Raw genomic sequence first — 24,306 nt, forward strand, 5'->3', positions numbered from 1 at the left:
TTGATGAAAGTGAAAGAGAGCAAAAAAGTTGGCTTAGAACTCAACGTTCAGAAAACTAAGATCATGGCATCTGGTCCCATCATGGCAAATAGATGGAAAAACAGTGGCTGACTTTATTTTTTTTGGCTCCAAAATCACTGCAGATGGTGACTGCAGCCATGAAATTAAAAGACGCTTACTCCTTGGAAGGAAAGTTATGACCAACCTAGACAGCATACTGAAAAGCAGAGACATTACTTTGTCAACAAAGGTCCGTCTAGTCAAGGCTATGGTTTTTCCAGTGGTCATGTATGGATGTGAGAGTTGGATAAAGAAAGCTGAGCACAGAAGAATTGATGCTTTTGAACTGTGGTGTTGGAGGAGACTCTTGAGAGTCCCTTGGACTGCAAGGAGATCCAACCAGTCCATTCTAAAGGAAATCAGTCCTGGGTGGTCATTGGAAGGACTGATGTTGAAGCTGAAACTCCAGTATTTTGGCCACCTGAGGCAAAGAGCTGAGTCATTTGAAAAGACCCTGATGTTTGGAAAGATTGAAGGCAGGAGGAGAAGGGGACAACAGAGCATGATTTGGTTAGATGGCATCAGTGACTCAATGGACATGAATTTGGGCAAACTCCGGGAGTTGGTAATGGACAGGGAAGGCTGGAGTTTTGCAGTTAATGGGGTCACAAAGAGTCGGACACAACTGAGCAACTGAACTGAACTGATTTGGTTTTGGAGTCATCCTTGATTTCTCTTTCCCTCATACTCTCATCAGATCCATCAGTAAATTCTCAAGTATATCCAGGATCAGACAATGACTTGCTTCCTGCCACCATTCTGGTCAAATCCCCATTGTCACTCACCTAGTTAATATGCTACCTCCTTACTGGCCTTCTTGCCTCTGTCTTAGTTGCTCAGTCATGTCCAACTCTTTGTGACCGCATGGACTGCACAGCTTGCCAGGCTCCTCTGTCCATGGAATTCTCCAGGCAGAATTACTGGAATGCGTAGCCATTTCCTTCTCTAGGGGCTCTTCCCCACCCAGGGATTGAACCTGGCTCTCCCGCATTGCAGGCAGATTCTTTACTGTCTGAGCCACCAGGGAAGCCCTCTGTCTTATTACCATCTGCCTGTATTCAGTGAACATCGGAGTTGATCCTTTTGAATTTGAGTTCGACACGTCATTCCTGTGCTCCATTGCCTTGGTAACAGCCAAAGTCCCTGACTGGCTCTCGAGGCTTTTCCACCCCGAGCTCCTGTTGCATCTCTACTGTCCCCTCCCATTCCCCACTTCACTCACCCAACATTGGCCTCTTTGTTCTTCCCTGAACATTCCAGGCACATTTCTGCCTCTGTGGTTCAGTACTTGTTCCTCTGCCTGGAATGTTCTCCTTAGAGATAGACATCTGCATACCTTGCTCCATTACCTCATTCATAGCTGGGGTCCAGTGTCCCTTTCCCACAGAGGCCTTCCATGTTTATTCTGCTTAAAATCTCACTGCCACCTTCCACCCTTCCTTACGTTCCTTCTCCTTCCCTGCTTTATTTTTCCCCGCAGCACTTAGCACCTTCTAATATTATATACAGTTTACTTTAAAAAAAATTCTGTTCTTCCTCCATTGCAATATAAATTCCATGAAGGTAGAAATTTTTATCTGTTTGTTTCATTTATATGTTCCTAGTGCTTCTAACAATGCCTAGCACATACTGGGTCTTTAATAAATAATTACTGAATGAGTGAGTAAATAATGTCTCCAACCAGTTATTCAATCAAGTATACATTCACTGTCCGCTGTACGCATGGCGCTGAACCGGAGGAGGAGGCAGTAGCTGCAGATCACCAGGTGGTCTGATTTGTACCAAGACAGCTACAGTCTAGTGAAATGGACATGGACAGAGCTAGCCAACAATACAAGGAATCACAGAAAAGCCCAGAGTCATTTGTGAGATGCAAGTTTTATAGAGTCTAAGGAGACCATTTCAGCCTTTGGTAGACAATGGAGGATGGTTACTTTGACTTTGAAGGACACACAATATTTGAATAGGCCAAAGGAAAGGGCAGTGATAAGGGTCTTCCAGGCAATGAACAGTATGAGCCCAGCCCCAGAAACAGAGAAGATGTGCGTGTGTGCCTGTGTGTGTGTGTGGGCGGGGGTGTGTGTGTGTGTATGTGTGTCGGGGGAACAGAATATTAGTGAATAGGCTAGTTTTTTTGAGTGAAAGGTTATAGGACAGTTCCAGTAGGAAAGCTAGACTGGAGCCAGATCACAGAAGGTCGAATGTGAGGCTAAACTCTGGATTTTATTTGGCAAATAGGGAGCCATTGAAGGTTTGATTTGTGTTTGGCTTTGTTTCGAATGAAGGAATGTGGGTGTATGGAGGTGATTTTGGAATATTGTTTTGGCCACACTGGCCACAGGGGTTCCTGGATGAGGGCAGGCTTAGGAGACTGTAGTGATGGTCTAGAAAGACAGTTATCAGTTTGGGAGGAGCAGTCAGAAAGAAGGGATGAAGTAAGGGAATTTGCAAAGGAGGACTTGACAGGGCTTGATGGTTTCATTGTATAATTTTAAATTAATTACTTAGCAAGGCAAGCTCCAAGCAGCATCACAGTGCAAACAGATATTATGTGAGGGTATCCTACAGTTTGTCACATGGATGCAATTCAGGCAGTCTGTAAGCCATGCCAAAACATGCAGGCGTTTGATGCTGCAGTTGTACATTACTACAGGATGCAAGCTTGAGGGCCATAGACATAACTTGTGATGCACGTTTAAACTGTCTTTGCAGAAGGAGAGCTCTTACATACTGTTGTCTCCTCAAAGTTCTAGAATGAGAGAAAATAGAAAAATAGAATTAAAAAATTCTATCTCACCTTTTCAGACATACCCAGGAAATAGGTTTAATAACAAAACTCAGGCAAAATGAGAGTGATAATTGAATGGCTTGTGTGTATTTTAATGGCTTCCTGAGGTCAAATTGGTATAAAAATAGGAGTGTTTGATTTTATATCAGGGATGGTCTGCGAAACTCAATGAATTTGTCTGTGGTGCATTTGTTTGAGAACCAGAAGGTGTGTGTTCCATTTGCACTTGTGCTTTTAAGATTGCTCACTGTCATTCACTTAACACCTATCTATTTCATTTTCCCAAATAACTTCTGAAACCTCTAAAATTCAGCCTTAGACTTCTGGGAATTGTGGGCTGTTAGAAGCTGAAGAAAGTGGGAGGAAGTGGTCCAGTGGTCACCAAACCCCCCAAGCAGGATTTTATAGACTCAGGATCAGAATTAAAGCATATATCCTTAGGTCTCCTCTTAGGTAGTTACTATTCTCATTGCTCCTTACTTTGAAGCCAAAAAGAAACATAAAGAAATTGCTCAGATATCAAGCTAGTCTGTGTAGCCCTGAAAAAGGAGAATGTGACTTCCTGTCACTTCTTCCGCACTCCCTCCTTCAGCACTCATACTTCATTCCTTTCATCTTGTCAGTTTTCCCCACTCCCCTTTTAAAATTTTTAAACTTTCTTCCTCAATTAACTAGTCCTCTTTGTAAGGTTATATGATATTACACACACACACACACACACACACACACACACAGACATATATATACACAAAGACACTTGTGTAGACAGGACTGTAGCCATAGAGAGGAGGTGAGGGGTCTCTGATGGGACAGAAGTTAGCTTAGATTTTCACCAATTAATGCAAAGTCAGTAGACGTGCCAGGAGGGAAGTGGCTTGACAATAGGAGAAAAGCGTGAAGAAAGGTGAGGATTTGAGAATTTACTCAGCGTCCATGGCTATCCCATTCTGCCTGTTTTCCTGATAGCCCGTCCAGTTTGACCTAATTTTTTTAAATGTTTAAATGAAGTGTTTGAGGTGGGGGCGGCTTCCCTTGTGGTCTTGTGGTTAAGACTGCATTTTCACTCCAGGGGAGAGTGGGTTCTACCCTTATAGGGGAACCAAGCTCCCACATGTTGCACAGTGCTGCCCCTCCCCATAAAGATTTACAGAAAAAGTCAATGGAGTGCTGTTCTTAACAGTTCATTAAAGGAAACTGGAATGGCTTTCATAGACATTCACTTTGCGCTTCCATCTTCTCCCATAGCCTCCTCCAGTATGGTGTTTGAGATATGTGGTAGATGGAGCTCCCTCTTTACGACGTGCAAAAATCTGAAAGATGGCCAGTAGGTGCCTGTCTCTTTTTTCCCCAACCCTTTCCAGAGGCAGCTTAACGACTCTCACCCTTTCAAGGACATTGTGCAGGAGGCTTGCTGATAACACCGACTATGCTTGCTGTGAGAGGCTGAGGATAGCCGACTGCTTGGGTCTTGGGTGGTGATAGGAGAAATGTTGGAGGCAGTGTCTCTGTAAGCTCCTTGTTGTACTTCAGACATTTGTGCCAAGTTGCGGCCTGTGAGCTGCATGAGGTTGCCTGGCTACCAGTTGGCAGGATTAGTGGGAAATGTGGGGAATTGTAGGCCAGATAGATGTATAGGGAGTGGAGGCAGAGTAGTCCTGCCAGAAATAAAGGCGCATGAAGAATAGTCTGAATTCTCTAGACACAAGGGTTTGGTCACTTACTGTATGGTCTAAATGTACCACTATTTCCATATTACATAGCTTGGTAACTTTTTCTATAGTTTATAATAAACCCTTTTGGCAGCAGTCATCTCCAAAAAGCAAACAAATTTTAAACATGTGTTTTTAGAGAATAATTAAGAACTTAGTTTTTACTTGTCAAGAGAGAAAATGAATGTGTAACTTGCACAAAATGTAGTTGATATAATTACATTCCACCTCAGGGGCTGTAATCATTTCACTAATCACATGAAAACCAAAACTCACGTCTTCTGAAGAAACATTAGCATTTATGTCAAACGTTACTTTTTTCAGGAATTCCAGGACTCCACAGTTCCACTGCCGAGGCTCAGTCCTTGGTCAGGGAACTAAGACCCGGCAAGCCCCATGGTGCAGGCAGTGGGGGAAAAAAAAGTAGTTTTTGTTATTGTTGTTTTAATAGGAAGCATGTCCAAAGATGATAATTTAATACACAGCTGTAGGAGGTGCATTTTCATGTTATTCTGTGAGACTGGACTTTTTATCTAGTGCAAATGAAAATGAGCAACATTAGTTTAGAAAATTAGTTGATACCAAATATTCTCATGTGTGTATGAAAAGTGAGATCATAGCTATTAATGTGGTAGCTCTTTTAGCAGAAGTAATTCATTAACAGTTGACTTTGCCAGTTTTATATCAGTGACATCAGATGCTTCAAATAGAAAACTCATTAATTTGGTTCTCACTATTCATTTTTTTCACCTGATTAGTGGATTCAACATAAAATTTTTGGTAATGTACCATATCAAAGGTGAAACATCTAATGTTATTCTGAATGCTATCATAAACTCAGTTAAAACATCAAAGATTGAAGTACTTACAGGGTAATAATAAGGATGCAAATTTTGGTGGATCGTGGCAGGATGGTAAAAGTAATGCTCTTTCTGAATTAAGAAAACCAGTGGAGCAGAAATATGCGGGGAGAAGGTTGTAGTGATGGGCATAATATGGTCAAACAAGCTTCTACCAATAATAAAAACTGTTGTCATTTACATACACACACACACACACACACACACACACACACAGTATTTGAACATATCCATGATGTCTGCACAGGGAGGTGTCTGTCACCTTCTCAGCTTTAGTCAGACACTTAATAAATTGTGACCAGTTTTTAGTTACTGCACTTTTTAAATTTATTTAGCTTGCTGTGCTGGGTCTTAATTGTGGCACATGGGATCTTAGATCTTCCTTGCAGCATGCAGGATCTTTAGCTGTAGCATGCAAATTCTTACCTGCAGCATATGGGATCTCATTTCCTCATCAAGGATTGAACCCAGGCCCCCTGCATGGGGAGTGCAGCGTCCAAGCCATTGGACCAACAGGGAAGAATCCTTTTGTTATTTCTAAATGTTCAGATAATCAACATTTTAAATGTTCCACTTTAATACATTTTTCAATAAATAATTTCAGTTTTGACTTTATATCCTCTGATACAGTAAAACCAATTTGTTGGTCAGTAAATGTGGTCTTTTTGAGGTCATATAATTTTAATGATTTTTTAGTGCCATGTTTCACTTTCAGAAATGTTGCGGTTTGAATGTGGTTCCCTAACTAGCATTATTGAGATCCTGCTGTGAACGAGAAATGGATGTGGGAATGAATTAGACTGTGTCAGTCTATCAGCAGAGAGCAGGGTTTCCTCTGGGAAATGATATGGACAGAAGTAGTTTATGGAGGACGTTAAGGATCCGTCTTCAGAATTAGCTAAGCATATAGATGTAGAGGTCTGTTGTGGTTTTGAATAAAAGGGTGATATGACAAAGGTGATACTCTAGGAAGTTTAAATAAAGGATGAATGTCGTGGATAAGCAATCAGTGGCTTTAGCGATAAGGATGGAAGGATAGGGCTTCCCGGTAGTACAGTGGTCAAGAATCCACCTGCCAATGCAAGAGACTCAAGAGACATGGGTTCAACCCCTGGGTCAGGAAGATCTCCTGGAGTGGAAAGTGGCAACTCACTCCAGTATACTGGCCTGGAAATTTCCATGGACAGAGGAATTTACAGTCCATGGGGTTACAAAGAGTTGGACCTGACTGACCACACACACACACACACACACACACACACACACGGAAAGACAGAACAGTTTGAAGCTGTTTATAAAGGAAAATTTTCTGGGATTTATTCCTTGGGTTGGCAGGACTGAAGGAGAGTTTGGAATCTGAGAACATGGCAGTTTTCTCAATTGTTTGATTAAGAAGGAAATGTTCTTATTTATAGACACAGAGGATATAAAAGAAAGGGAAAACAGGGAATAGCGGTGTGATTTTGAGTGTCAAACATGAAGAGATGTTGCTGTGTCTTGAGTAGAGATGGCCCACAGTCCACTGGGCATAAAAGCCTGAAGCCTAGGAGTGAGGCCGAGCTGGGCTTGCGGTTGGGTTTTCTGTGGCAGTGAGGCAGATCCATGCAAGTGAATGAATTCTTTATGAAACTGTGTTGGAAGAGAACTTCAGGCAGAATCTTGAACTTTGGACATTTCCAGGGGTTGGAGGAAGGGAGAGAAAATAGCATCAGTGAACTATGATTCACGCAAAGTACACCAGAGTCTTGATCAGAGGGAGAGAAGGAACCTCAAAGAAGGGATTCATGGAAACTAAAGGAAAAACAAATGTCAATGAGAATTGTCACCTGGAGTGATAAGTCTGAAGAGGGCTAAGAAGAGTTCATTGGATTTGGAACTAACTATTGATTATCAATACCAGCTTCAGGAGGTTCAAGAGTGAGGATGAGGAAATTGACATAGCATCTATAGACTGTTCTTCTAGGAGCATGTCAGGGAAGTGAGAGTCAAAATGTAGAGTGTTGTACCAAGGGGCAGCAGAATCAAGTAAAACTTTTCAGGATACTGAAGACTTTTTTGGGGTTGAAGGGCTTCCCTGGTGGTTCAGACAGTAAAGAATCTCCCTGCAATGCAGCCGACCTGGGTTCAGTCCTTGGGTCAGGAAGATCCCCTGGAGAAGGAATGGCTTCCCACTCCTGTGTTCTTGCCTGGAGAATTTCATGAACAGAGGAGCCTGGTGGGCTACAGTCATTGGGTCACAAAGAGTTGGACACGACTGAGCAGCTAACACTTTTCACTTATGGAGTTGAATCCAGTGAATGAAGGAGAGATTGAATGTTATCAAGAAAGAGGGGATGACAACTAGGAAATGTCATTCTGGAGAAGAGTGGAATGAGAAGAGATGAAGGTGTTAGTTCTGGAAATAATAATGTTTCAAGTGAGATGAGAAAGAAGATGAGAGCGTTAACATTATAATAGCAGTTTCTATTCATTAAGCATCTTCTGTAGTGTAAGCTAGAATGTAAGTGGAAATGAACTCTTTCTAAAGCATTGTAAGATAAGAACTAGGAGAAATAGTTGGGATTTAGATAGGGGGCAAACATTAGGAACATTTGTTTCAGGAAAGGAGACTAGCAGATGCAAAAACCAAACATGTAGCAAAGGTTTCTTGGTAACTGTAGGTTTTGACTATTTATGTTTAGATTCAGTTATAATAGTAATACTAGCAGCTAACATTGAGTATTTACTGGGTGCCAGGTATTGTTCTAAGCATTTTGCATATATTGTTAGTCCTCAGCCCAGTCCCTGAGGTACTTAACTGTTTTTACCCTCATTTAACAAGTTAGGAAATAGAGGCCTAGTTAGTTTACACCAAATCCCATAGTTTATGTGAGGAGTGGAGCTGGGATTTGAACCTGGGCTTTCTGGTGTTACAGCACTTACTCTTAACTTCTTTGCTGTTTTGCCTCTAAAGGATGTTGTCTTATGTTAGGAAGGAATGGTGGGTTTGGCTGAGGTCAAGTTAGAAGTTATGGAAAGCTTTGAATACAAGACTGTGCAGTTTAAATATTTTTCTTCCTTTAATTCATAACTATCGGGGCTTTCATCAAGAGCACAGTGAAGTTGTAACTTTGGTGTATGGGACAGTCCAGCACATGAGAGCTGGTGAGTCTCTGTGAGACCAGGGAGTTTTCAAGGGACCTCGGCAGCCCTTCCCAGCCCGTGCTGTGTGTAAGACCAGACTTTTATGATGCACTGATAGAATTGTTAATTATCCTGAGAGCTTGTGTTCTTCCAGGATTCGCGGGGGTTAACTTTCTCTTTCATGTCAGTTTTTGAAAGAAGAAAATGTATTTGCAGTGGAGTACAGAGTTTCTGTTGTGTACTTGTGTTATTGTGGTGGGGAGGTCCAAGGAGACTGGAGCTTACATTCTAGTGGAGAAGACAGAATGAACATATGCAAATAATATGTAGAGAAAAGAGATTATTTCCTTTTTGTCCTTCCTTTCTCATATTGGTAAGCAATAAAAAAGGAAACTCTTAAGGTCTAACTTGCCTAACTGCCAAGAAATATGAACACTGAGATAACATCTGGGCCGTAGCTGGAACCAAGGGGTAGAGGGAAGGGTTCCGTTGCCATAGACCTGACTCTAGATCCTAGTAATCTCTAGGTGAATCACTTTATCTTTCTGAGCTTCAGTTTTCTTGTTTGTAAAGTGGAGATGTAATCCCTATGTCAGTTTGATCTAATTGGAAAATTAGAGCCAATATATATAAAGTGTCTAGCATACTGGTCTATACTAAGTTCTCAGTGACGTTTTACATCCTAACCATTGCAGCGTGCTGCTAGTGTGGTAGAAAATCATCGTAACCCCATTTTCTGTAGCCTAAAAATAGAGAACTGTGTCTCACAGGAGAGTCCATACAGGTGATATGTAAACACCCATGTTACTCACACTGTGAACTGGAAAGAGTAGGTGAATAGAAGACTCAGTGGTAACCCAGTCTAGGATGGGAATAAGAGGGAGACACTAAGAATTAATACCCTTTCTGAAAGTGAAGTAGCTCAGTCTTGTCTGACTCTTTGCGACGCCATGGACTGTAGCCTACCAGGCTTCTCCATCCATGGGATTCTCCAGGCAAGAATACTGGAGTGGGTTGTCATTTCCTTCTCCAGATCTTCCCGACCCAGGGATTGAACCCGGGTTTCCTGCATTGTAGGCAGACTCTTTACCATCTGAGCCACCAGGGAAATCCAAAACCCTTTCTAGTGAAAGAAAAAAGTGCTGCTTCTGTAGTTTAAAAGAAGACACTGACATAGAGGAAACCTTTGAGAGAGAGAGAGAGAGAAACTGACAAAGCTGGCAGGTTAAGATTTGTGTTTCCTTAGGGAGGAGAGGGAGAAGGCAATGGTACCCCACTCCAGTACTCTTGCCTGGAAAATCCATGGGCAGAGGAGCCTGGTAGGCTGCAGTCCATGGGGTCGCTGAGGGTCGGAGACGACTGAGCGACTTCACTTTCACTTTTCACTTTCATGCATTGGAGAAGGAAATGGCAACCCACTCCAGTGTTCTTGCCTGGAGAATCCCAGGGACGGGGGAGCCTGGTGGGCTGCCATCTGTGGGGTCACACAGAGTCGGACACAACTGAAGCAACTTAGCAACAGTAGCAGCAGCAGGGAGGAGAACTTAGTATTTAATAGTAAATGAGAAATTTGGTTATGAAAGAATGGTTGGTGGTGCACGGTTTTTAAAAATATGAGCACCAAACATTATTTTAGGAAAAGCTACTACCAGACAACACTGATATCTCTCTTGAGTTTGGCTTGGGTCATTTCCTGTTTAATGAAGTCATATTCAACCACTTATCTGCATTTGGGGTCATGGGAATGAGTCAGCGATGGAGAACAGAGAGAATGGAGAGTGTTGTTTGGCATCAGGATTCAGTTATAACATGTTGCACTTTATTATACAGAATGCCAGAAAAATCCAGTCAACGCATAAGGAAAATTAGTAAAATAGGTGAAGCTACTGATTATTCATTTGTTCTGCAGAAACCTTGAGGAGGAAGGATATTTGAGTAAGTAGGCTCATAAGTTAAGAAAGTAATTTGTAATATCATGTAAGCATATGGCTTCTATTGTATATGTGCTTTAGATAACCTTGTAAAAATGAACTTCCTAATTCTAAGAGTAATCCATGCCTGTTGTCCAGTGGTGCTTGGTCTCTGTTAGTTCTCAGGGGAACAAACTGTTCAATTCTGTTTCAGTTATTGATGTTTAATAAGTGTTGCTGGGCTTTCCAGGTGGCACTGGTGGTAAAGGACTTGTCCGCCAATGCAGGAGACATTAGAGAAGCAGGGGTTTGATCCCTGGACCAGGAAGATCCCCTGGAGGAGGGCATGGCAACCCACCCCAGTATTCTTGCCTTGGAGAATCCCATGGACAGAGGAACCTGGCGCGCTATGGTCCGCATAGAGTCAAACTCGACTGAAGCGACTTAGCATACAGTCACTCTCTTCACCACAAGTATTGCACAGCAGGAACCAGGAACCATTGTGTGACTTCAGGCAAATCACTTCCTTTTCAGACCTCATTTTTCTTGTGGCCTTTTTTAATTGATTTCTAAGTCTCAGTTCATTTCTTAGTTCATCAAACCTGCTGATTCTGTTTGCATCATCAGTGTATTTGTTTTGCCACTAGATGGCAGTAATGTACCTTTGAACCCTGTGGCCTCTGCGTTTTCAGAATCTGGGATCTGAAGGAGCCTCGGAATTTCTGCTTAATCCCCCCACCCACCCATTTAACAACTGGGGAAGTGAGACTCAGAGGTTAAGTGACATGGCCAAGGTCACTCAGTTCTTTAGAACCTCTTGAACCCCAGTCAGTCTATCTTTCCCTCTATTCCTGTTTCTCTCGGGGACTTTTGAAGGAAGTTCAAAGAGAGATGATGTTTTCAACCATTCCTGCTTTTGGTTAATTATTTAAAAAATAATTTAAAGCCATTTTTCAAGTATGTATGTCATATTCAAACTAGTCTGCTTTTGTGGCTCTGTATTGGCGTCTTCCGAGTAGAAAACTGGACCGGCAGCTTCTAAAAGGCCTGCCTAGAGCTTGCTTGCCTTCACAGTCCCCCCTGGAAGTAAGCGTCACAGCAGTCTCCACCAGAGCCTCCGTGATGGTTACTATCTTTCTCCATTCTTGCCCAGTCCCTTGGTGAGAGGTTTGCCTTTCAGTTCTTTCCTCCAGCTAAACATCCATTCTTTTGCTTCGTCTTTATCCATTTGCCTGTCAGGAGAACTTTCTGAGGGAGACGTAGATAATGCCCCAGTTCTTAAAAAATTGATCTCCTGGGTCTTCCCAGCCTGTGTTAAGTGGACTGTTTCCTCTCCTCCACCCTCTTTGCTGCTGACAGGAATGGCATTGCCGTGAACCGTGGCTGCGTGTGGGCAGAACGGTGTAGAGGGCGGCAGCGTGGTCATGTAGAGATGACACGGCCTCTGGAATCACGCTGACTGGACCTCAGATCTCTCCTTCACCGCTGACTGACTCTGGTCTGTGTCCATCTCTCCAGTGAGGGTGCTGTCTACTGCCTTGCAAGACCGTTTGTGAGGAATAGACAAGTGAGGTGTGGAAAGCGCATAGTATCAGTGCTCGGCTACGTAGTAGGTGTTCATCGTTGTCATTCAGTTGCCTAGTCACATCCAGCTCTTTGTGACCCCGTGGACTACAGCATGCCAGGCCTCCCTGTTGCTTACCATCTCCTAGAGTTTGCTCAAACTCAAGTCCATTGAGTCGGTGATGCCATCCAACAGTCTCATCCTCTGATGCTGCCTTCTCCTTCTACGCTCGATATTTCCCACCATCAAGGACTTTTCCAATGAGTGGTTCACATCAGATGACCAAAATACTGGAGCTTCAACATTAGTCCTTCCAGTGAATATTCAGGGTTGATCTCTCTTAAGATTGACTGGTTAGATCTTCTTGCTGTCCAGGGATCTTCTCCAGCACCACAGTTCGAAGGCATCAATTCTTTGGCGTTCTGCCTTCTTTATGGTTGATCTCTCACCACTGTACATGACTCCTGGGAAGACCACAGTCTTGACTATACAGACCTTTGTCAGCAGAGTAATGTCTGGTTTTTAACACACTGTCTAGGCTTGTCATCGCTTTCCTGCCAAGAAACAATCGTTTTATGATTTCATGGCTTCAGTCACAGTCTGTAGTGATTTTGGAGCCCAAGAAGAGGAAATCTGTCACTACTTCCATCTTTTCTCTTTCTATTTGCCATGCAGTAACGGGGCTGGATGCCATGATCTTAGTTTTTTAAATATGTAGTCTTAAGCTGGCTGTAGGTGCTCATTAAATGCTAGTTATTCTGGTTGCTGTTGCGTGAAGAGGAACAGGAATGACTATGGTGTGTGAGGAGCCCAAAAGAGGAGCCCAAGAGTGGGTCTTAGCCAGAGGAGCCAGTTTTTTTTTTAATGGAAACCAAAGGAAAGGATGCAGGTACGTTAGGGTCTCTGTCACTGTTGTAGAGAAATAGTGTAGAGTTGTCCTGCTCAGTATGGTAGCCACCAGCCTCATGTGGCAGTTGAGCATTTGAAGTGTGGCTGGTCCAAACTGAAATCTGCTGTTAGTGTAGGACACACACCAGGTTTCAAAGACTTCAAATGAATAAAGTGAATATAAAATATCTCACTGATATTGTATATTAATAACATGTGTAAGTGATAATATTTTAGATATGTAGAGCTAAGTAAAATGCTGTTAAAATTAATTTCACTCATTTCTTTTTACTTTTAAAATGTGACTGCTAGGAAATATAATGAGGCTAGCATTATATTTCTATCTGATAGCATAGGAGTTGGAAACTAGGAGATGGAGACCTTTTGTATGCAGCCATATACAATGTTAACTTGGGGATTCATGTGAGTTTTAATTTTTTAGAGGTTTTTTAAAGCCATTTCATGATTCAAAAAATAGGGTATATACAGAAGTCATCTCCCACCTTAATTATTTGTCATTAGTAGATGAAAACCTACTAGCATTTAATGATCCTAGTTTTTTTTAGATGCAAATTATTGAAGCAGTTATGCAAATGATCAAGAGTAAAAAGAAAAGGGAATCACAATACTATATATTAAATTGTTATCTGCTTGATTTTTATTAAACTTATTTTGGTGTTAAGACATTAGTTATAAAGCATTGACTTGTTTTAAAAACGTACATAGTAATCTCATCACCAGCTTATGCTGGAGCTGTAAGATAGTTGCTAATTTCAGACATTTATATGATCTTTGTCTTTCGAGGTGGATTGAAAAATAAATTTTCAATTTTTCTTTTCATTTGAATTTTTACTCACTGTTTTTTATGACACATATGAAATAGTTCTGTTGTCAGTTTGTTCTTTGCTGATGCAGGAAGCAAGCAGGGAATATGCATTTTGAGAACTTTGTGGGCACTTCTCATTTTTCTTGATTTGAGGTATTCCTCATTCCAAGTAAACTTGCTGCCATGATTCTTTGAGGGTATAACATGCTGTCACTTGTAATAGGCAATGTATTTTAAGTGCCGCCTTGTATAGAAAATTAAATGCTGACCTCCTAGGTGGGGCAGTGGTAAAAGAAAAATCTACCTGCCAATACAGGAGATCCAAGAGAAGGGGGTTTGATCCCTGGGTAGGGAAGACTCCCTGCAGGAGGAAATGGCAACCCACTCCAGTATTCTTGCCTGGAAAATTCCGTGAACAGAGGAGCCTGGCAGGCTACAATCCATGGGGCCACAAAGAGTTGGACGCAACTGAGCGACTGAGAACACACACACGCACAGTAAAAGTCTGATCAGCTATTGGTTATTAGCATTCAGAGATGTTAAATGGAAAAAAAGTACACCTTATAAATGATGAATTATAAAACACAGATTTTGAAACTTTCGACTAGATTAGAAGTAAGCTTGTTTTATACATTAGCATCAGACTTTAGGCCCTCTCAGAGTGAGTCACTTTCAGTGAATGTGGTTTAGTGCATTGGAACTCTTTTCATTTGATTCTTTAAATAACCAGACAAAAGAAAAGAGTAATGAGCTACTTTTTAAGTTGCTGGAGTCCCTTGATTCAGAAAAGGGAACTTCTAACTTAATTTCAACCTCTGTATCCCTCACTGACCCCCAGACACACACCCACCCTGTTTTCAGCCATTACCTATGCTTCTAACAAAATTTGTTCTCTTAAAGGCTGCTGATAGCAGTTATTTATAGCCTCTTGTGAATTCAAGACAAAGTGTTAAATTGCCCAGGGATGTTTGCTTTCTAAGCCTTATCTCTAATTATCGGCTAAAAATCTTTATCTGCTTAAAGAACTTTCAGGCCTCAACTAGCCATATGAAACAAGTTTTGTATGAATTGGGGGAGGGTAGGGGCAGCCTCCTGTCCACCTCTGTGGAAGGCCATGGACCAGAGGCCATGGACGGATAACAGAGCAGCTCATTTCCTTTCCCACCCTGCAGTGTTCAACCAAGTCTGTCTGCTGGCTCACTGCCCTCATTCTAGAAGTCAGAGAAAGTAAGAACGCAGAATTCATTCTACCGTTGGCCTTACTGACTATATCTGAGAGGAAAGCAGAGTTGTAATAGCTGCATTTCTGACTAATTTCATTGAATTTTTATCAGTTTTATCTTCCTTTTGATAGAGGCTATTGAATTTTAAGGAAACCCTGTGAAATAAAGAATTCTTTTGTAATTCTCAATAGCCACTTCCTACTTACCTGTTTTCTTTTTTTTTAATTAATATATTTTTTAAATTGGAGGTTAATTACAATATTGTAGTGTTTTTTGCCATACATTGCCATGAATCAGCCATAGGTGTACATGTGTCCCCCAGCCTGAACCCCCCTCTTACCTCCCTCCCCATCCCATCCCTCATGGTTACCTGTTTTCTACATCTCTAAATTTACAAATCTTTCTGACTTAAATCAGGCTTTCCACTGTGAATGACTCTTTGGTAATCCAGATTCTGAGCCTACTTTTTCTAAATTTTTTCAGGCATGCCTAGGCCGGTGCATGCCTAGGCCAGTACGTGCCAGGGCAGTTTGGCTCTTGGTTAAACAGCAAAAGTATACTTGTGGTCCATCTTGAAGATGGAAGCAAAACTTTTTCCTCTCAAGTTTGTAATACGTTCATCAGTTATGAATCTGCTGATGGTGTATATTTTTTACATAGTTACTTTGATGCTCAGTAAAAATGTAAAGTTAATTTATCATGTCCGGGTTTATCAACAGAGCTCTGCATTGTGTTCATGGAGTCGGTTAAAACAAATGGGTGTTTCTCAATTAAAGATGTGCAGTGTTGCACGTGCTTTCATTTTTGAATTACAGTTTTGAAAATTACATGGAAAAATATCACCTCCATAGCTAAGTTTTCTAGTTTAAGATACAGTGTAAGGCAATATTTATGATACAGCTCTATACACTACTAGTGTCGTGTGTGTGTTGGTAGCATCCTAAGGGATTTTCAGATTAATCCTATAAATGTCTCTATGTGTTTGAATGGCTTCGCCTTTTGGTCTTGCAGCTCGGGGTGTGGTTTTCTCTGGGCTGTGCCTATCTGGCCTTGGAAGACTACGGAGGTTCAGCGAGGGCGTTTCAGCGGTGTGTGACTCTGGAACCCGACGTAAGTTTGTTTGGTCTTCTTTCCTTATCCCAGCTCTTTGGTCCTCTCTAAATTATTTGAACTGAACTGTAGTTCAGAACAGCAATTCCTGCAAGTATGTAGTTTCAGTTATGCAAGATGATTAAGTTCTAGAGATTTGTTGTACAGCATTGTGCCCACGGTTAATTGTACTGTTGTGCACCTAAAAATTTGTGAAGAGGGTGATCTCATGTTAAGTGGGGGGTTTTTTTGTTGTTGTTGTTGTTGTTGTTTCTATTAGCTTAAAAAACATTTTTTTAATTGGAATATAATTGCTTTACAATGCTGTGTTGGTTTTTGCAGTATGACGTCATGAATCAGCTGTATGTACACATATATCCCCTTCCTCTATTTTCTCTCCACCCCCACCCACCCATCCTACCCCTCTAGGTCTTCACAGAGCACTGAGCTAAACTCCCTGTCCTTTACAGCAGTTTCTCTCTAGCTTATCACAATAAAAAGGGAGGGAGAGAGAAAATAAGGCAGAAAGATTCAAACTTTCTATTATTTTTATGTCCAAGAAAAAGAACATCATTCCTTTTGTGTTGGAGGAAAGTGTACCATTGGTAGAAGTTCATGCCCTTAAGGTATATGATTTATAAATCTAGAAGTAAGTGTTTTCTTATAATATCTAAGGTATTCATAGTTTGTTTAGGAAATAATTGTAATAAAATAGTTTTTTAGTTAAAAAATATACTTTGCTGAAATAAGCAGCAAAATGTCACATATATTTTGTCACTCCCCAATATGGGCTGCCTGTTAATTGTGTTATTAGACAGTTCTTTTTTTGGTAGTTTATGGTTTTTATTAACAGCTTTACCGAGGTGGTAAATAGCTCACATACCATATAGTTCATCCATTTAAAGTGTATACAATTCAGTGATTTTTTTTTTCTTTTTTAGTGTATTCAGAATTGTGCAACCATCACCACCATTTTAGAACATTTTTATTATTGTAAAAAGAAACCCCTGTACCAGTTAGCAATCATTCCCCATTTCCCCCAGAGCCTTTCCACTCATACCTCCCACCCCTACCCCTAGGCAACCACTAATGGATATTCTGTCTCCATACATTTGCCTGTTCTAAATGTTTCATACAAATGGAATCATAACAATGAGCAGTCTTTTGGTGGCTTTCTTCACTTAGATTAATGTTTCCACAGTTCATCCACGTTGTCTCATATATCAGCACTTCATTCCCTTTTATGGTCAAATACTATTCCATTGTATGCGCATATCACGTATTTATTCATCTATCAATTGATGGGCATTTAGACTGTTCCACTTTTCAGTTGCTGTGAATTATGCTGCTGTGAATATTCACTTACAAGTTTTTGTGTGGGCATGTTTCCGTTTCTCAGCATCTTTGCCGACACTTGTTACTGTCTGTTTGGTGGTAGCTGTCCTAGTAGGCAGTATCTTGTGGTTTTGGTTTGCATTTCTTTGACGGCTGATTCTCTTGAGCATCTTTTCATGTACTTATTGGCCATTCGTGTATCATTAGAGAAATGTTTACTCACATCCTTTGCCCATTTAGGTTATTGGTCTTTTTATTGTTGAGTTGTAAGAATTCTTTCTGTGTCCTAGATATAAGCCCCATATCAGATACATGATTTGCAGTTTTTTTCCCCCATTTTGTAAGTTGTTTTTCACTTTCTTATAGTGTCTTTGAAGTACAAATGTTTTTAATTTTGATGAGGTCTAACCTGTTGCTTGTGCTTTTGGTGTCATATTTAAGAATCCATTGCCCGATCTAAGGTCATGAAGATTAACTTATCTTTTTTTCTAAGAGGTTTATTGGTTTAGTTCTTATATTTATGTCAAATCTAGTGTTAAACCTAGTCATTAAGCTTACCGTACTGTGTGTGGTGGTGGATATTCACTAAACTTATTGTGGTAATCACTTCACAAATATATACATGTGCCAAGTCATCATGTAGTACTTCTAAAACTGTATATGCTGCATATCAATTACACTGCTGTATATCAGCTTTGTACAGTGCTGTGTATCAATTACATCTCAAAAAATAACATTGTTTCAGATAATGTGCTTTCTTTTTTTTAGTTCAAGAATTTTTATTTGGTTCTTTTTACAATGTTTGTGTTTCTACTGAGATTCCCTGATTGTTCCCTTATAATGTTCATGTTTTCTTCAAATATTTGATTATATTTATAACACCTGCTTTGAAGTTTTTATATGTGTATTCTAATATCTCCTTAATTTCTGTTTCTATTAACTGATTTTTAATTTGGTTATGGATGAATTTTCCTGCTTGTTTGCCTGTCTACCAATTTTTTTTTTTTTATCATATCCTACACTTGTGGATGCTATGTTGTTGAGTTTCTAAGTTTTGTTGTCTTCCCTTGAAGGCAGAGGATTTTTTGGCATTTGGTTAATTCATTCCAGATCAGCTTAATTTTCAGCTTAGAGTAGGTCTGTTGTTGTCTTTATTTTAGACTTGCAGTCACCCTTCTCTTGAGGTATAACATTTTGGGGGCTGAATTTAATCCCACGGCTGATCAGTAAGAATTCTCCACTAAGACTGGTTGAAACTTGACTAGCTCCCAGCACTTGTGTGACCTCTAGAATCTCCATTCAGCTCACAGCTCTCTGGTAGTTGTTTTCTACCTGGCCTTTAGAAGTTTTTCCCTGCACAGTATAGCTTAGTATTTAGCCAAGGATTCAAGGAGTTGTGAGATTTCTGGAGCTTATTCTCTGAACAGATCTCTCTTCTCTGGTAGTTTGTCTTACAAATTCAACCACTTCTGCAGCTCTGAACTCTGAACTTTTTTCTTCCTTTCAGTAAGACTTGCTGTGTTTTGTTTGGTTTCTATCTTTCTGTGCTGTAGCCCTCTAAGTGCCTCTAGCTAGAAGTGCAGGTTGATTTTTGAGACACCTCAACAGCTCTTCTCTCAGGGATCACAGTCCTGTGCTGCCCACTGTCCAACTTCTCAAAAACATTGTCTCCTAAAATTTTGTCCAGTTAGATATTTTTTTATGGTAATAAGACTAGTCTGGTCCTAACTGTATTCTGTCCATAAGCAGAGGTCCATTGCCATTAATTTTTAAATTGTGTCTTTGGAACTTCAGAACTACACACTCTGTGTTTTATAAAATGTGGAACGAAGAAGAGCAAGCATAATTTATATCATTCTTGTTAGAATCAACATTTATATAGACTTTATTGTCATTGCATAGAAAAATAGGTAGAGAAATGCGTTTGATGAAATATGTGGCATTAACATTAGAGAACACATACTCCTTTATTCTCCTGTCTGATAAAGGATGATGGCAAAATAGCAAACCCTTTTATGATAGGAAAAACAATATTCTGCACTGCTTTAGATTTGTAATTGATCTATATATTGTGTAAATACTGTTATAAATTGCCCAACTATTTTGTAAATCTAAATTTGGAAATAGAATCTTTTCTCAATTCCAAATTAGGGTGATAACAGTTATATCATTCTATTGATTGTTTTTGTGACTTTTTTAAAATTATAAATATTAAGTTTAATTATAAATGTTAAATTTAATTTAATTTACACTTATAAACATACCTTATGAAAATTATGATTGTAAAAGCACATCTTGAGCTAAGAAAATATGTTATATTTTTGTTGGCAGCAGTTATACCTAAAGGAGAGAATAATCTGTAACTGAATTCTCTATCATTTCAGAATGCTGAAGCTTGGAACAATTTATCAACTTCTTATATCCGATTAAAACAAAAGTAAGTACACCAAAAAAGATGAAGAACTTTGCTTCCAAAATAAATGAATGAGATTTTCTTCAATTGAACAGTGAAACATTGTGCCTTTCCTCGTTATCTTTTCCCCTTTCTTACCCATATCTTTGAGTTACAATGACTTAATTTAGCCATTTGCATTCTAAGTATAGTTTATTTCTTTAAATCACTTAGTATGTAATAAATATTTTTTTGAACTCTTTATTTGAAACTGAAATTTTGTGTCCTAAATTTCATTACATGATAAAAGCAAGCATGCCTTTAGTCAGCTCAACAGATAGATTTTTTTTTTTAATTGTTTACTGGAGGATAAATGCTTTACAATATTGTGCTGGTTTCTGCCATACATCAACATGAATCAGCCACAGGTATACATATGTCCCCTCGCTCTGGAACCTCCCTCACATCTCCCACCCTCCAGCGTGTTGCAGAGCATGATTGCTTGCTGTGGACTGAACATTATTGAGAAATAGAAGTATGAACCAGTGACTTCAGGGAGTGTGGATTTAGAAAATATTATGCCATATTATTTTAAAAATTGATTAATAATCTAGGTCATAATGTGATAAATGTCAATGAGAAGTACAAAAGAGGTCTAGGATAGTAGGTAATATTTGTAGAACACTTACATTCTCTACCACTTGTATAATCCTCTGAGGATCTCAGAGAAGAGAACATGTGTGATGCGGGTTTAGAAACACTTCTGAGAGATTGTTGGACTCAGGCTATAATTTGAAGAATTGGTAGAGGGGACAGGCTTTGGAAATAAATGGTCATTAATATCTGTGCTTAGCCTTTTGAATTCGAGTGACAGGCATGAATGCCATGCTTTAGGGGACAGGAAGTAAAGTTGTCCAGTTCAAGACTAGTGAGAGCCATGGTGAGAGATGAGGTTGTTGGTAATAGGAAGCCAGAGACTTCAGTGGGGGTCATTTCATGAAGAGAGAAATTTCCTGAGATTTCATGAAGAGGGAACTTTATCTGATGACAGTGTGTGAGACGGACTAGAGAGGAAACTGGGGGCTGGGAAACCAGTTAGGAGACAGCTGTTGTAATAGTCCAGGCAGGAGATAGCTAGACTGGAAAAAGAAGGGGCAGATGCCAGTTTATAAAGGGGACAAGCAACTGGACTTACTGACTGGCTGCAGAAAGCCAAGGAAGGGGAAGAGGCAAGGATGGCTGTTATCCTAGTTTTAAATAAATGAAAGGATAGATATATTTCCATTTTTGTTTGCCCTTATTTCAAACTTACTTTTCTTTGTGGATTCATGAGTATTTCTGGAGATATCATAAATCCACATTACGTCGAGATCATGAAATGCTTCTGCTGCTCTCGGATGATAACTATATAAATAAAGTACTGTTTTTTCCACCACGCTCTGTGAAAAATAATATTGTGTTCTTGATTGCAACTGATTGTGTTAAAACTCACTAGAGACTCTTTTGCTGTAAAACAAGGGGAAGGAAAATCCCTGCCGGAACCGTGGAATGCCCTCAGTGGGTTTTTATAGTAATCTTGATCATTGTGTATGTAACGACCTCTTGTCCTCCAGCCCATTAACCCTAAGAATTCTAATTGCTTTCTCTCTTGGTGGTTCTTGCACATTGTTCCTCAGCTTCTCTTTGACACTGTTTTGTCCCTGTAGCTCCCTGAGTAGGGTTTTGTGTAGAAGTGGTGTTGTAAGGTCAGAGGTAAATCACTCCTTTATTTTTGCCATTTTACTTTGCTTTCTTTGCTGCCATTGCTCCAGACATAGCTCATTCTTCACTCATGAGATTGTTATCGCAGGGGCAAATCATTACTACTCCTCTCAAAAGAATCCTATCCCTGCCTTAAGGTGACCCTTTACACTCCCTCATCTCGCCCTCTGCTGTTGCTGGGTTCTTCACTAAAGTGCTGTTTTCCCTGTTTCATCTGATTCCCCAAGGCACCATGGCCCTACCAGTCCCATGGGAAAGTTTTCCATCTTCCTATATAATTGTCATAGTGCATTATCATACCATCATGGTTTGATAAATGAATCCAGAATTGAAGCTCCCTAGAAAGAAGTCATAGTTTCCAAAAAAACAGAATTTTATTGCAAAAATTGTGTGGGCCAAGCAACTATGATTAGAGGATAGGAGGACACACAGGAAAAAAGATAATCCTCCTGGTGTGGGATGCTGCTGGTTGACATCTTTTCCAATAGGATAACTTCATCCCTACCCGTATGTGGATGGGACCTTGGGAATCTCAGTCCACCTCAGGAATTTCAGTCCGCAGTTGATATCCCATGTGATGTGTGCAGAGGGAGTGGAGAAAGGGGGGAAAATTATATGGAAACAATTTGTGGCTGAATATGAAGAAGTGTTAGAGCAAGGGTACTTCCATTTTTAACTATAAAGGAGGGTGGGTCAGGGGTAAATGAATTAGTACATTCCATGACAACTTTAGGTAAATTGTTTAATGTAGAGAATACAAAACTAAACTGCAGTGAATTGGTTGTTATGAAAAGACTAAAAGACTAATTGTAAAGAAGTCATTTCAATCAGTACCGTTGATTAAATGATTTGTGTGTTCTGTGACTAGCTGAGAAAGTTACTGATGGTATGGGCACACTTCTTTTCAAGTTCTTAAGGGGACGACTCCCAGACCAATGGCCTGGATCAGCCAGAAGAACCTCCATCATCACCTCTAAAATTTGCCTTGAAGTCAGCAAAAGGAAAGTCTTGATGAAACACTTTGAGGCTCAGCAGGAAAAGAGACGTGGACCTCGTGATCTTAAGTTAGCAAATCAAATGCAAAAAGGATGTTGGAAAGGGACAGATAGCTTACCCTTGAAAGAGGTTACTATAGTTGTCCAGTAAAACATTTTTGATCTTTAAGGGAGCTATAGTGTTTGTTCAGCCAGTAGAGTAAAGCATTAAGCATCTTTCTGATAGTTAAGATGTTTAACTTTTAAAATAGGTGACATGAAGTTTTGTTGATTTCCTTGTCAATATCAAGTTCTTAAGTCTTCTTCTATTTTCTGAAGTAGCTTGGATAAGGCAAGGATTCTGCGATGGCTTGATAAACTTTTTCTGTAAACACCACCTAACCTGGTTTTCATTTTTATTGGTTTATTTGGCTTTGTACTTGTTAAATAATTTTGCATAATTTGTTTGTGATGTTCTCATGATTTTTTAAAATAATACTAATTTTATTTATACCATTTTTCTAAATTCTAATGGAATTTCTCATGTTGTACTCTGCATATAAGTTAAATAAGCAGGGTGACAATACATAACCTTGACGAACTCCTTTCCCAATTTGGAACCAGTCTGTTGTTCCATGTCCAGTTCTAACTGTTGCTTCTTAATCTGCATACAGATTTCTCAGGAGGTAGGTCAGGCGGTCTGGTATTCCCATCTCTTTAAGAATTTTACAGAGTTTGTTGTGATCCACCCAGTCAAAGGCTTTGGCATAGTCAATAAAGCAGAAGTAGAAGTTTTTCTGGAACTCTATTGCTTTTTCAGTGATCCAACGGATATTGGCACCTTGATCTCTGGTTCCTCTGCCTTTTCTAAATCTAGCTTAAACATCTGGAAGTTCACAATTCACATACTGTTGAAGCCTGGCTTGGAGAATTTTGAGCATTACTTTGCTAGTGTGTTAGATGAGTGCAGTTGTGCAGTAGTTTGAACATTCTTTGGCATTGCCTTTCTTTGGGATTGGAATGAAAACTGACCTTTTCAGTCCTGTGGCCACTGCTGAGTTTTCCAAATTTGCTGGCCTATTGAGTGCAGCACAAGCTGGAATCAAGATTGCCAGGAGAAATATTAATAACCTTAGATATGCAGGTGACACCACACTTATGTCAGAAAGTGAAGAACTAAAGAGCCTCTTGATGAAAGTGAAAGAGGAGAGTGAAAAAGTTGGCTTAAAACTTAACATTCAGAAAACTGAGATCATGGTATCTGGACCTATCACTTCATGGCAAATAGATGGGGAAACAATACAAACAGTGGCAGACTTTATTTTGGGCTCCAAAATCACTACAGATGGTGACTGCAGCCATGAAATTAAAAGACGCTTGCTCCTTGGAAGAAAAGTTATGACCAACATAGACAGCTTATTAAAAAGCAGAGACATTAGTTTGTCAACAAAGGTCTGTCAAGTCAAAGCTATGGGTTTTCCAGTAGTCATGAATGGATGTGAGAGTTGGACTATAAAGAAAGCTGAGTGCTGAAGAATAGATGCTTTTGAACTGTGGTATTGGTGAAGACTCTTGAGAGTCACTTGGACAGCAAGGAGATCCACCCATTCCATCCTAAAGGAAATCAGTCCTGAATATTCATTGGAAGGATTGATGCTGAAGCTGAAATTGAACCTCCAGTACTTTGGCCACCTGATGTGAAGAACGGACTCATTTGAAAAGACCCTGATGCTGGGAAAGATTGAAGGTGGGAGGAGAAGGGGACGACAGATGATGAGATGACTGGATGGCATCACCGACTCAA

General features: G+C 40.1%; 1 protein-coding gene across 5 annotated transcripts in view; it reads left to right on the forward strand.

Annotated features, from left to right (window-relative positions):
• TTC27 (tetratricopeptide repeat domain 27) overlaps nt 1-24,306 on the forward strand; it is a 178,116-nt gene that overhangs the window by 121,067 nt on the left and 32,743 nt on the right. For 4 of the 5 annotated variants that reach the window (XM_018055099.1, XM_018055101.1, XM_005686400.3 and 1 more), the window contains exons 14-15: nt 15,963-16,061; nt 19,760-19,812. In XM_018055099.1, the coding sequence (XP_017910588.1) occupies nt 15,963-16,061; nt 19,760-19,812 (152 nt within the window). The remainder of the gene's footprint in view (nt 1-15,962; nt 16,062-19,759; nt 19,813-24,306) is intronic. The other variant, XM_018055098.1, reaches the window with a different exon arrangement.

Source organism: Capra hircus, chromosome 11 (assembly GCF_001704415.2).
Source record: "Capra hircus breed San Clemente chromosome 11, ASM170441v1, whole genome shotgun sequence".
Classification (NCBI taxonomy): domain Eukaryota; kingdom Metazoa; phylum Chordata; class Mammalia; order Artiodactyla; family Bovidae; genus Capra; species Capra hircus.